Here is a 13,047-nt window from a genome sequence, read left to right as displayed (position 1 = left end):
ACTGTCCAAGGAAAGAAAGGGCTGTTCCTGCCTGGCTCATAAATCACACACAGTGGCTGTGTGAAAAAGGATTAAAACACACCTGCACTGAGAGAACAGCAACAGCCACCCACAGCATCACACATGGTGACCCAGAGGAGTTGTGATCTTGTCACCTCTTTATTTTAAACCAACAAACCACTAAAAAGTTTATCCTAAGCTCCCACAGTGGTATCAAGTTTACATTGCCTTTTTAAGTGCAATAAATTGCATGACATACTGCTAATGCAGAGCTCTAGAAATGTTTCTTGAGGGCCTTCTGGATTGTCCCTGGTGGGCAGATTAGAGATGAGAGCTCCTGATATCATAGTTTGCAGCTTGTAAACTCAGGATAAAGATTGCTGGTTACAAGTGAAGCAAAAAGCAGTACAGTGAAATAAATGCTTGCCTTGCTTCACCCTGGAAGGCAGATCAGCCAGGATTCACTGTGGTAGCACTGGCTTTGCTGCTGACAAGTGTGACACTCTACATAAAACGTGCTTCCCAAAATGGCTCAGCCAGCAGGAGCAGCTTTGCCCTGCACTGAACCCAGGCTGTGCTGCTTTAAATCTATGGCTACAACAGGCAGAGAGGATGATTTCAAATGATCCTGTACTGCAAAGCCTGGAAATTAAGAAGACCATGTCCCCTGCCCCAATGCCACCAGGAAAAGAGGAAGAAGCAAGAAGCACCTGCACCTGTTTTAAACCTGGGGGAGGCTATCCTGTACATCACCAAATCTCCTATTTCTGACCAGAAAGCAGCTACACTAATCCATCCTTTGCACTTTGCTAACAGCTCCAGGCAGTTTCTTTCTATAATTATCTTTCTGGTGCATTTTCCTCTCAAGGAAAATTCCTAAAGGTTGATCTGAGTTTTGAAGCTGGCCTTTAGGCAATCTAGCTCATAGCAGAAGGGTTAGGCAGGGTCACATCTGCAGCTGCCCATGCCTGCTGTAGCTAGCAGCAATCCTCCTGACTCACCCCTGGTGCACAGGCATTGTGGGAGCAGAAGGCAAGGAAGGGAAACTACCTAAAATGCTTTTTATTTGCAGAATCTGTTTTTCCTAGAAAGGAAAGAAGAGCTTCCTACTAAAGACAGCTTCAGCTGCTAGAACAACTTACTGCTTCTGCAACCATGGAGACCTACTACTCACTTCAAAGCCCAGCCAAAATGCAAAAATGGCATTATGCACCTGCCAAAAAGCAGTTAGATCTGGAGAGAGCAATGAGAAAAAAAGATCCTAGCTCAAAAAAAAACCCTCACACCTAGAACAGCTTTCCCAAGCTCCTCTTCATCTCTAATGGAACATTCTCTTAGCAGGGCTCATTTTAGCCACACACCCAGATGAGGCTGTCTCTGAGGGTTCAATCACCAGAGACAGCACCTGTGGTGTCAAAGCAAGGCAGCTCTTTTGGCTGGAGCTCCTTGCCCAGGTAAGGTTCTCCACCAGGAGTTTTGTTTCCCCAAGGCACCAGTCTGACAGTAAAGGGAGGTGTCTGAACAATATTGAATTTCTCTGATGCATCCTATTCTCATATGGGTAAAAGCAAAGAGCTTGCAACTCTCCCATTTACCCTCCATTCAAAGCTTTCTGCTCATCAGGAGTCCAACAACAGCAGGCAGGAAAAGAGCTTCTCAATGCCAACATCAGCTCAGCAGGACTCTCTAGAGCCCTGCTTTGGGCAAACTCTGTCCTGCAGTGAAAGATCCCAATTCTCTGGGCTCAGGTAATGGCTGTGCAGAGCCGCCCACTGCCCCATCTGAGGCTTTGTCCTGATCTCTTCTAGAGAAACAGAGGTGCTGATGGTGTCAGTCCTTTGATTCAGCTCTGCACTTGTGAGATTGCACCAGTAGAGGCCAGTTGGGAGGGTGGGCACAGCAAGGACCCTTCCTGCTCTCATCTGAGCAGCTCAGCCTCAGCATCCCACCTGGAGCACAGCTAAAAGGCTCCACCCTGAGGTTCACAGCTCCCTCAGATGAAGGGAGTGTCTGTTCACCAAGCAGATTTCTGGGAAGAGAATCTGCAGAAAGCTCTTCCTGTTGTTTAGACAGATTGGGCCTTTTTACTTAATTTTATGCAACAAGTCATCTGATAATAACATAATATCAGTGAAAAAGAATGGGACTAGAAGATGGCCTCCTGCTTTGAAAATGAACATCTTGGCTGCACCAAGTCTTTTTACTAGCAGCAGGAGTTGATTATATGGGCACTGTTCAGTTCCATTGGTTTTATCTCAGTTAATGAATATAAGGTGAGTTAGGCACATACATCAGCCTCTTCTGCAAAATTATTTAAGTATTTGCTTCTCTCAAAACCCTGCATTAAAGTTTTTTGCCTCCCTTTTCTCCCCCCATCATTTTTTAATGCAATACATTTTATCTGCAAAACAAGAACATCTCTTCTCTAGCTAAAAACATGACAGTAATAATGCACTTAATCAGATTATTCTCAGCTCCATTAATTCCACTTAGATTTGAAAAACAGTAATTAATACATAAACAAGAATATTAACATACTAGTTGCTCAGTATTCAACTGAGTTATTTTTCTGTGAAAATTACAACCACCACCAGCAAATATTGATGACTCAGTCCCAGTCTGAATTTCAGAGCATGGAGAGCCTTAGAATACATTGTATGTAACAACAGCAACTAAAAGTAGTGATTAAAGAGAAAAATTGACCCAGCACAACCAAACTTCAGTCCACATTGTTTATGCTCTTGGGCTTGAGATTTGGATCATTTGTCCTTGGTCCCCAGCTAGAGCAGGAATTGTTTTGTCTCCCTGCTCTGTGCAGAGAGCTCACCATCCCTCATATGAAGCCCAGACCCACACACTAAAGCAGCCCAGAATCTGAAAAATAGAAAAGCTGAAACCTGAGGCATCACTGGCAGATTCAGCCCCCATGGAGGGGCCACCCTTCCAACCCAGGCCTGTGGCAGCACCTGCCTTCCTGCTCCTCCCCATTTCCCTCAGAGCCATTCACTGTTATTTAAGGAGCTCTAACAACTGTTCCATGGTGCTGCTGCAGGAGCAGAGCCTGTGTTCCCTGGGGCAGCCAACTGTCCCTGCTGGGGAATGCAGGAGCAGGGATGGAATGCCAGCCCTGCACTGCCTGTGAGCCTCCCAATGAGCATTGATCCTGATCAATGGAAACCCACAGGAGCCCAGCACACAAGCACAGCTGAAATGGAGAAGCAGCACAAAGGGGCCTTTCTGTGGTTCCCCAGGGTCAATCTGATTGTTACCAAACCCCAGAGCTAATCTGGGTTACCAAATTATCACAGCTCACAGGTGGCAGGAGCATCACACATTTCCCCTTGGCCTCACTGACCCACTTGCCTCTTGAAGAGCCAGGAAAGCAGCCTGGCACCTGAAGCCACATCCTTGTCACCTTCACAGCCAAAGAGGATTTTCATCTCATGCTAAACACTCATTCTCTTCCCTCACTACATTTCTTTGCTGCCAAGAGAGCTGCCTGGCTCTACCCTTCCCACAAAATCAATAAATAAGACACTCCAAAAATAAGTTGTAGGGTTGTAAGATCAACCTGTACATATCCTTTTATACTACATTCTGCCTCCAGACATTTATGTTTTTTACTGTTTCCAATGCCTGAATCCTCAGCCATAGCTCCATACCTAATTTCCTACCAGCTGCACATTAAGAGACAGCATTTGGCTGAGCACAGACCCTCTCCACACACAGCAAAAGTTCTCTGGTTCCACCAAATAAGAACCAGAAAAAAACAAGTCACTCCTTTCACAAATCAGTGTCTTTTCCTATTTGTGTTTTATCATACACAGAACTACATAAAGGAACTACTGGAGAAGAGAAGACAGGGGAAAAAAAGTTAACTTTGTAAACTAAGCAGCCAACTCAGTCCTAAAAATATTTTTTCTTTTCAGCACTCAGTGTATCTCTGCTGGCAGGCACCCAATCACCTTTTTGTTAAGCCATGGTTCTGAATGCCATCTTTGCCCCACTGAGGTTCAAATTGGAGGCACCTCTCACCTCAGCAACCACTTCAGTCTAAATTCGGAGCAACAAGCCCCAAATACATCAGTGCTTCAGCTGGAAGCCTCTGAGGTGCAGGCACATGCTTCAAGTGGAACAGGATACACATAGAAGTCAAAATACTGCATTTATAATGGAAAGGGAAATTCAGACTTCTTTGTGGCTGTTTCCATTCACTTACCCTTCAAAGAGGCTACTATTCACAGGCGCCATTAAGAGAAAAAAATTATATATAAACTGTTGATAACAGATATAAAAATAGGAATGGCTAGATTCAGGAATACAGACCTGAGAGCAAGTTTTTTTGAGTTATCATTTTTAAAAATGATAACTCAAACCGCACACTGCTACTGCCACAGTTCTGTGACTTAGAGAGAAGAACAAGCCTGAAGAGTGCTGCATTTAAAGCAAAATAATCCACTAATCTGGGGACTTCTGTTATTCCATTTTATCAGTGATTTCCACCTAAAGGTGAAGGCAGGAGAAAGGTTCTGAAGGTGGTTCTGATGCATACATGCACACTTCTGACCAGAATGCTGTTTTTTCCATAAATGAGCTCCACAAATTTAGTTTCCCACTGTATGCCAGCTGCTCTGTTTCAAACACAGCCTAAAATTCTCAGTCACTGCCATGCTCCTGTGTGACAGCTGGAGCTGCAGAACCCCATGCCAGAGCCATCCCAGCACTCACCAGTACTGAGCACTGCATTCTCTTCAACCACTTTGGAGACATAAGCATCAGGGTTGATACAGAAGTCACTGGAACCCTGGAGAGATGGAAGACAAAAGGAATATCAAACACATCAGCATCAAAGAGCAGTTGGGCCAGGTTAACATCAGGGAATTTTCTGTTCTAGGGGGTTTTCAGGTGCTGAGGTCTCTCATCCCCAGCAGCACTGCTTTACACAACCACAGCAGTGCTGGACTCTCACACCATGGAGAAGGAGCAGCTCTGCACTTCTCCCAGATGGAAATGGCTAGGACAGTTACTTAGATCAGGAGATGCTGTAAAACAGGCACTGCACAACATTAATCTGGTGTCTGCTAAACCTGCAGCAAAGGGTGACTGGGATTTGGATGTCAGCCACTCACCACAGCAACAGCCAGCTCCAGGCCCAGGGATCCCCAGCTGACAATCAGGGCAAACACCCCAAGCAAGCACACCCTGTGGGAGACAGACAGATGGCAGATGTAGCAGCTCTGATTTCAAGCAGTTCTTTTCACAAGATGTATTATTTGGAGTCCAAAGAAATTACCAAACCCAAGAAATGATCACCCACTGACTGTATGCTCACATAAACAATCCTATTTTAGATGTCATGGACAGCAGCACCCAGAGCTGTTCATATCCAGCTGTTGGTTACTGCATTACCTGCCCTAGAGCTGCAGGGGAAGGGAGAAGTAGGGAAGGAAAGTATTGTTCTGCTTCTAGCAGGGAAACCAAAGGCACAAAGCCTCAGAGGGGGCTGTAGGGGAGGCAGATTGGCAGGAGGTTCACTACAGTCCCATCATTTCACTGTTCCCATTCTAGACTTCACTTTCCAGGTCCAAGGATAGCCAAAGAAATATTTGCTAAATAGAGAAAACCCCACAAAACCATACTGATGCAAAACTGGAGAAATCTCTCCTGTGCCTGCAATAAATGAGGTTGTTTGGTGTAAGTACCACATGGCTACAGATGGAGGGAGGGAACACAGCCCCTGTTAGGAGACCTTGGCTCCAGGCTGGTGCACCTGAACAGCACCAAGCATCCCACACAGCTCCAGGAGAGAAAGTCACCTGCAGGCAAACAGCTTGGAGCTGCAGTTCAGGTGCCCCCCACTGCCATGTGAGTCCATCTCTGCAGATTTGAAGCTCTGTTCTGACAGCTGGACCTCATTAGTGACAGAAATCCAGCGATGTGTCTGCTGCCAAGCAGCCACAAGGCACAGGGATAGCAGAGCAGTGCTCTCAGTGACATTCAGGAGCACACACTCATGGAAAAGGCATTTGCACTTCCCAACCAGCACATTAGCTCTTCACCCTTGCTGTCAGCATGAATGGTAGAGATATTTAGGCTATAATGCTCCTCAACTCCCTCAGGTACAGGGCTGCAGACTAATAAGCAGTTTCATTTTATCTCTCTCTATCTTCAAAGTAAAGAGACACTGGCCTGCTCTCTTAGGGATGCTTTTTCCCTCAAGCTTTGAAACATAAGTAGATCCCTTCCCACCCACACCCTGAACAATACAAAAACCTGTTCATAACCAAGACATTCTTTATTCAAACCTAGTACAACCATCTCTGGGAGGAAGGGACATCTTTTTTCTGCTACATTTGTCTCACTGAATACTAGAGCTTTAAAAAAGTAAATCTATGGGTCTCCATTAAAAAAAAATAAATAAACAAACCATCCCTCACTTTACTAACTTATTTTAATTCCAAATAATCCCTGTTCTGTGAATGGATCTATGCCTCATCTTGCAGAAGTAAGGGAGTTTCACCAGACTGACATCTGCGCTGCACTCTGAAATGAGACACTAAAGACTTTGCTATGCCTTTTCCAAATGGATGCAAAAATTATCAGTCATGGATCAGCAAGGTTCTGTGGGTTTATGACATAAGGACAACACAGCTTGGTGCCTCCAGCTGAGCATGTTAATCAATAAGACACATTTGTTGTTTTACTTTAAATGAAGATGACTGGGTCAGCAACTGATTGCTTGGCTAAAGGATCTAAAACTGGCATTTCACCATCTTGCCTGGCTGTGATACACTTGTTTCTTTATGCCATGTGCTCCCTTTAGGGAATGCCTTAATATGAACTTCTGGCTAACAGGGAATGAGATTCTAATTTAAGCCCTGGGTCTGCCATCTGTGCATCCACTTGGACTTTTGTCTGTATAACCTGCCAGGTATGAAATCATCTGGTGAAGAATAAATCTGGATCCATGTTCCAATTATTAATGGCACCACCACGAACCAGGAGAAACCCTTGGCCATGTCAGTAATCAAACTGTCACTGTGTTTATGATACCAGGCTCTTTGCCAAATGTGCCAAGCTACAAGAAAAGGAGAGGAAGAGATTTTTCCTGTAATGGGGCATTTTCAGTGCTTTTGAGCAACAGACATGCATTAACATTGCAGTGCCATGGCAACAAGACTCCTTCTCATCACTGTGCAAACCATGGCTTGTTCTCAGTTTAATGTTTCCTCAGGTGTGACAGCCCCAGGTAACAAGAGCAGATAGAGACACAGAAGGCACTGCTGCAGGTTGTGTAGGCACATGCAATGCTTATCATCAATTAACAAATGCCTTCCCAACTGCAGAGAATTAAGGGGGGATTTTCAAAGCCTGTCATTTTAAGGAAGGACGTTCACATTATTATCTCCCAGCAAATGGAGGCTTTCAAGGCCACCCAGTGGAAAGCAGACAGCCTGGATGGGCTCCTCACCTGTGATTGTATGGCTCAGGAACCTTCCTGTGAACATCTCCTGTGTGAAGCCCTATTTCCACACAGCTACACTCTACAATGTCTCTCTACTCAGAGCAAATGTAAGATGCTCAGTTTCAGAAGTCCTTGATATCAGCTGACAACAGGTAGAGGTTCCCACTAGCAGGCACTTGCTTTCAGCTGACTTTCCTTGTGCCCTGTCCCCAGATCAAGACTTACCCCATAAGAATGGCCCTGGAGTTTCTAATGAGCCCAAAGAGCACCAGCAAACATATCAGGACATTGAACAGGAGCAGGCCCAGGTATCCCAGCCACCTGCAGCAAACAAAAACACAGTCTGCAAAGGAAAACTGCAAAATACACAGATCAAGAAGCTGTTGTGACTTCTGGGGAAAACACAGTCCTTCTCTTCCCCAAAACCACCTCCTCCAAAGATTAATCTTCAGAGAGCTCTGGGTATTTGTGGGATTGGAAGTTGAGAGAGGTAAAAGCATTTACACAACACAGCACAAACAGTTGTTGAGAAATGTCACTGACAGTGTTTTGTACTGTGATGTTAAATGCACTGGTCATCATCAGAGGAAGAAAAGGCATTGCAGCTTCTTGAACTTCCTAGATATTTGTCAGGAAATGTTTCAGTTATTTATTCCACATGTTTGGATAGAGATTTTCTTTTGTGGGATACAACTGATGCAATATCTTATTTAATATGTTTAATAAAAAGGAATGTTAGGCTGTGGAATTAACTTACAGAACTAGTGCCATTTCCTACTCTATTTAATGCATTCCTTATGCATTTATTAGGACAGAGAAGAACCTATACCTGGGGCTGTTTTTTTCCCCAGTGCTAGAACACAAACTACAGATTTTGTATGTTGAGAATGAACTTCTCATCAGTTGGTAATAAAGACACTTAAGGAAAAAAAGCTGTGCATTTTGATTTAAACTGAATGCAGTCCGGCTATAATAAACAAATCAGCTCTGTGGGCCAAGAGCACCTGCAGCAATAAACAGAGCCTTTGGCTCAGCCACCCAGAACATGCACATAATTTTTGCAAAACAGGCCAAAGCAGATGTTACAACCACTACAGTGCAGCATGCTACACACCTGTACCAGTCATAGAGGTCAATCTGAATTGCCAGCTCCTCCAGAGACAGCTCGTCATTCTTCCAGAAGGGGATCTCAGTTGTTTGCCTGACCAGATTATCCAAGAGACTTTGCAGTTTCTGGACAATTTGCAGGTAGTCTGTCTGCTTCTTGAACATCTCCTCCAGGACGAGCAAGTTTGGTTCCACTGTTTGGTTCAGGGCCACTGCAGTGTCCAGTACCTACAACAAATTTAAAAAACAAAAATTACAGTACAGGAAGCCAAGGAAATAAAAGGGAATTCATTCTTCCTAGCAAGACATGGACAGCTTCCAGATTACCAGCCCTCTGTCTTAAGAGGCTCAGACTGCTTACCCCTCAAAAGCAACTTAAAAGCATCTCTAAGGAAGATTGTTTGCAGTGATGGTACCTCAGCTGAGCCTTACCACATGCACACATTCTACATCAGGGCTGCAGTATGATACCATGAGATTAGAGACAGCACAGGAACAACCAGTGGTACTCAAATGCTACATTTTACTAAGATTTGTCTGCTTTGGCCTGCCCCCTCTCCTGGGTGTGGAGGAGAGAGCTGATCACAAGCTGGTTTTCAGCCTAGCAAAGAGAAGACTTCACTCCACAAGCCGCATTCGCTTGGTTATTTTTAGACGAGCGGAAGAAATCACCCCGCCACCAATGGAAATTTTAGCACAAACTCCGAGCCCAGATAATGAGAGAAAACAGGAAGAGACTCAGGCACAGCCAGATTCAGGAGGAGAGGTGCTGAGTGAGGCTGGTCCTTGCCCCAGGCCCGTTTTTGGGGTGCTCACTCACCCTGTCCTGCACGCCGGCCACGGTGCGGTTGGCGTGGCGCAGCGAGTACGTCAGCCGGTGGATGCCGTCGCTGGTCTCCCCATTCCCGTAGAATCCCACAGCAATTCCAGCACTGCAGAGGAAGAAAAGCACCAAAGGGCAGAAGTAAAGCTGAAAGGCAAGTGGGTAACACAGGGCTGATGGCTGCAGAGTCACCTCCCACCAAAGGAAGGCGCTCCCTCCCGCAGGGAGCTGCGGTCGTGCTGTTGCTCAGTTTGCACCTGTGAATATTCACAGCCAGCAGCTCTCCATGCAGCACCCACAGGGCCAAGAGCAGAACATAACAAGCATATTTCATTTATGGTAAAATAATTAAAATCTGTTAGATTGCTGTTTGGGAGCTCAGAACCAGAAATCCAGCCAGTGGCTCCTGTGAGAGCTGCCATTGCTGTGCTAGATGCCTTCTCTGGACATGAAATTTTGTTACACTTTTTTAAAGCAGGACACAAAGAGCTTGCTTTGACTGCTTGCCCATGGTGGTGGTTCCTCCACATACATTTTCCATGCCCTCTTCTCTACCCTGTGAAATATCTATGAACATTATCTTGATTTATCTTCCCATTAGAAACATTTGTGTCACACTGATTTAGAGTACTGGGAAGGGAGGCATAATAACTTACTGGGACAAAAGGCTTATTTATTTTTAAAGCAAGCAAATTTCAAGCTTGCAGACACAATTCAACTCCAGCTGCTTAGCAAATTACCACCTATCAGCTGATTTTCTATAATTGTCCACACATATCAGTCTGCCCCAATTATGAAGTAAACCATATTAGCTTAAGCCTCACTTAAAGGAGGAAGATCCTGTAAATGAGTTGCAACCAGAGGATTATCTCATGCAAGTCAGCAATACCTCTCCTATGAAGAGATCACGGCAGGAACTCACAGTTCCTCTGCCCAAGCTCATATTTCCTAATAATAGAGGAGGAAAGAACTTGTGAAGGGATCACACAACTAAACTTGTGAAGGGATCACTCAGGGCAAACAAACCTTACCAAGACACAGTTTTTCTGTTCCCATGTTATATTTAGCTTGAGAGCACCCAGGACCTTTTGTAGGAAGGTTCTCAAGACACCAAGGTTGTGTTTGTGGCAGTGCAGAGGAAGGAGGAGGTGATGATCCTGTCGTAAATCTAAACTCATTCTGGATGAAACATTTAGTTCCTCCACAACACCTTTGTGTACTGCTCCTGCTCTTGCTCCTCTCCTGCAGGAAGACACATCCATTCCTGGGTTCTGCTTCAAAAGAGTGAGCAGAGCAATGCAGTTCACCTGGTCACATTTCTCCTCGTATGTGACAAGAAATAGAAGCAAAGTTCATGATCTGGAAGCAGATCCACCAGGAAAATCTGTGTCAGCCTCATGCTTTTTCCAGCAATTGAATCTCCATAAATTATAAAGAGCTTGGCCCATAAAAACCAAGGAGTCTTCTAAGGACAAGGGACAGCCTTCATAAACAGAAAGAGAGGCAACAAGACTCTTCTATGTAACTCTGTGACTAAATATTCAGCATTAATAAAAGAAATGGGCCTCTTTCTTCAGGAACACCACTCCTCCAACATTTTCCTAATGCAAATTATGCTGATAACTCAAGAGAGAAAAGCCCTCTGCATTCCTCTGGTTGCAGCTATTATCAGAGCTTGATAACACATGCCTGGGGTGCACGGGGGTGGAAGGGATAAAAAAGACACGCTCCCCCCTCCCCCTGAAGCACAGAGATTACAAATGCAGAGCTATGCCCAGGATAAGGCAACTCAGCACCCCATCACAAAAATTACAAAACCATGGCTTGGATTTCTCCTTGTCTTATCAGAGCAAAGAAATTCACACAGACCTTTTCAGCCTCCTGAGCTGCAGAAAACCTTTGCAGTTGTTTCTACCATAGGCACCAAATAAGCTCCAGAACATTCTGGACATTGAATAGGCAGATCTGACCCCTTTAATTAGCGAGCAATTTCTATTCAGCCTGTTTACAGCTACTAGAAGCCTATTCTTTCAGCAAAGACTTGGTAAGTGCCCAAAATCTGCTGCTTGGCTCTCAGTATTCCCAGCACAGCAGCACAGTTTTGGTGGGAAAGACTCAGAAACAGCACTCTGAAATAGCAGCAGAATCCTTGGGGATGCTGCAGAGAGCAGCCAGGTCGCTCACAGGTACCAGGATGAAGTGCTGGCAATACAAACAAGTGACTTTTCCATAGGTTTCCCATCCTGCCCAGTAAAAACCACAGCTCCCACTGCCCTGCCCCTCCAGGCACAGCCACTGCTCATGAAAGCAAACCCCACAGCACAACAGTTGGGATAAAAGCCATTCAATCCAATAATAAACTCCTCTAGACATGAGACTCACACATTCACTGCAAATTACACATGAAGTGTTAATTATTCCATCCCTGCCCTGCAAAAGCCAGCTCTGCATTCCCACCCTGAGCTGGCAAGGACCACTTACACAGCCAGTCCTTCCCCCAGGAGCAGTTTTATGGCTTTTCCCCTTCCTATCAGGGTAGAGAGGGAAGGAACCCATCCCACAAATCTGGGCTGGGGGCAGAGCTGAAGGGCAGCCAGGGGGGAACTGCTGCTGCTGAGCTTTGTTTGCATTTGGCTTCATCTAAATCCAATAGTTGTTCCAAATCCCTGCCCACACACACTGATATGAGTTGCTATTGTTTAAAGCAGATTTAAGGATTTACACTAGTTTTTAACTACCTTTTATATGATTAAAGGGAAACAGAGGGGCTCCTTCTATTTAAGAGCATTCTTTTAAAATAAAAATAGATCAACTCATCTTAACCCAGCAGCATAAGTCCTTGAGGTCATGATAAATCACAAGGCTTCTTGCACGAACCCTGGGAGGCACAGTGGCCTAAGGCAGAGCAGATCCATCTCCCAGCACAGGAGGACAAAATCATCACCCAATGGAGGCATTTCTGTCACACAGCCTGGATGCAAGGACAGCATTCCTGAATGACACAGCTCTTCTCTACCCTGGCACCCTCTAGGAGAGACTCCAACACATTTTCAGTGCTTCCATAGGAAAGTCATGCCTATTTCTGCCAGTCTTGCTTCTGTTGCACTCCCCTTTGAGTGCACACACCCCTCTCTCCTCCCAAATCCCTATTGTCCAATCCTCAATTCCTCCTCCCAAATCCAAACTGTCCCATCCACAATTCCTCCTCCCAAACCTACCTTGGTCAGTCTCCCGTCACTTTCACTACCCCCAGCTCTCCTCTGCTTTCCTTCTCACCCATATTTTTGAATAAAATCTTTAAAAATTAATCTATCATAGTCTTACAGCCCATATAAAAAGTTGCTCCTGCTATTCAACACTGCACTTTAAAAGCCACTTGGCTACTCAATAGTTTTAGTAAGTTTTAAGAAACCCACTTATTTAAGTCAAGAAAATTGCACTTTGAGCTTAAAGCCATCACCACCAGTGCACAAACACCCACTGGGGACACAGAACTCCACAAGCTCTTCCAAGAGCTGTACAAGTGAGATGGAAGAGGTGCACACCAAGATTTCTGTCTTTTCCTACAGATACCACAGTGGGATCTGAACTCCTGCAGGCTATACACACACTGCAGTATCACTTTTCAGCAAGACTCCAGAAATTCAAGTCT

At 45.0% G+C, this 13,047-nt stretch overlaps 1 protein-coding gene across 1 annotated transcript in view; it reads right to left on the bottom strand.

Moving 5' to 3' along the window:
* TTYH3 (tweety family member 3) overlaps positions 1-13,047 on the bottom strand; it is a 75,338-nt gene that overhangs the window by 19,531 nt on the left and 42,760 nt on the right. The window contains exons 3-7 of the mRNA XM_059484022.1: positions 9,393-9,504; positions 8,580-8,800; positions 7,691-7,786; positions 5,130-5,202; positions 4,729-4,804 (exon numbers count right to left, since the gene is read on the bottom strand). Coding sequence (XP_059340005.1) covers positions 4,729-4,804; positions 5,130-5,202; positions 7,691-7,786; positions 8,580-8,800; positions 9,393-9,504 — 578 coding nt within the window. The remainder of the gene's footprint in view (positions 1-4,728; positions 4,805-5,129; positions 5,203-7,690; positions 7,787-8,579; positions 8,801-9,392; positions 9,505-13,047) is intronic.

This window comes from Ammospiza nelsoni, chromosome 17, assembly GCF_027579445.1.
Source record: "Ammospiza nelsoni isolate bAmmNel1 chromosome 17, bAmmNel1.pri, whole genome shotgun sequence".
Lineage (NCBI taxonomy): Eukaryota > Metazoa > Chordata > Aves > Passeriformes > Passerellidae > Ammospiza > Ammospiza nelsoni.
The sequence above is the reverse complement of the archived record's forward strand: the minus strand, read 5'-3'. Positions and strand labels throughout refer to the sequence as shown.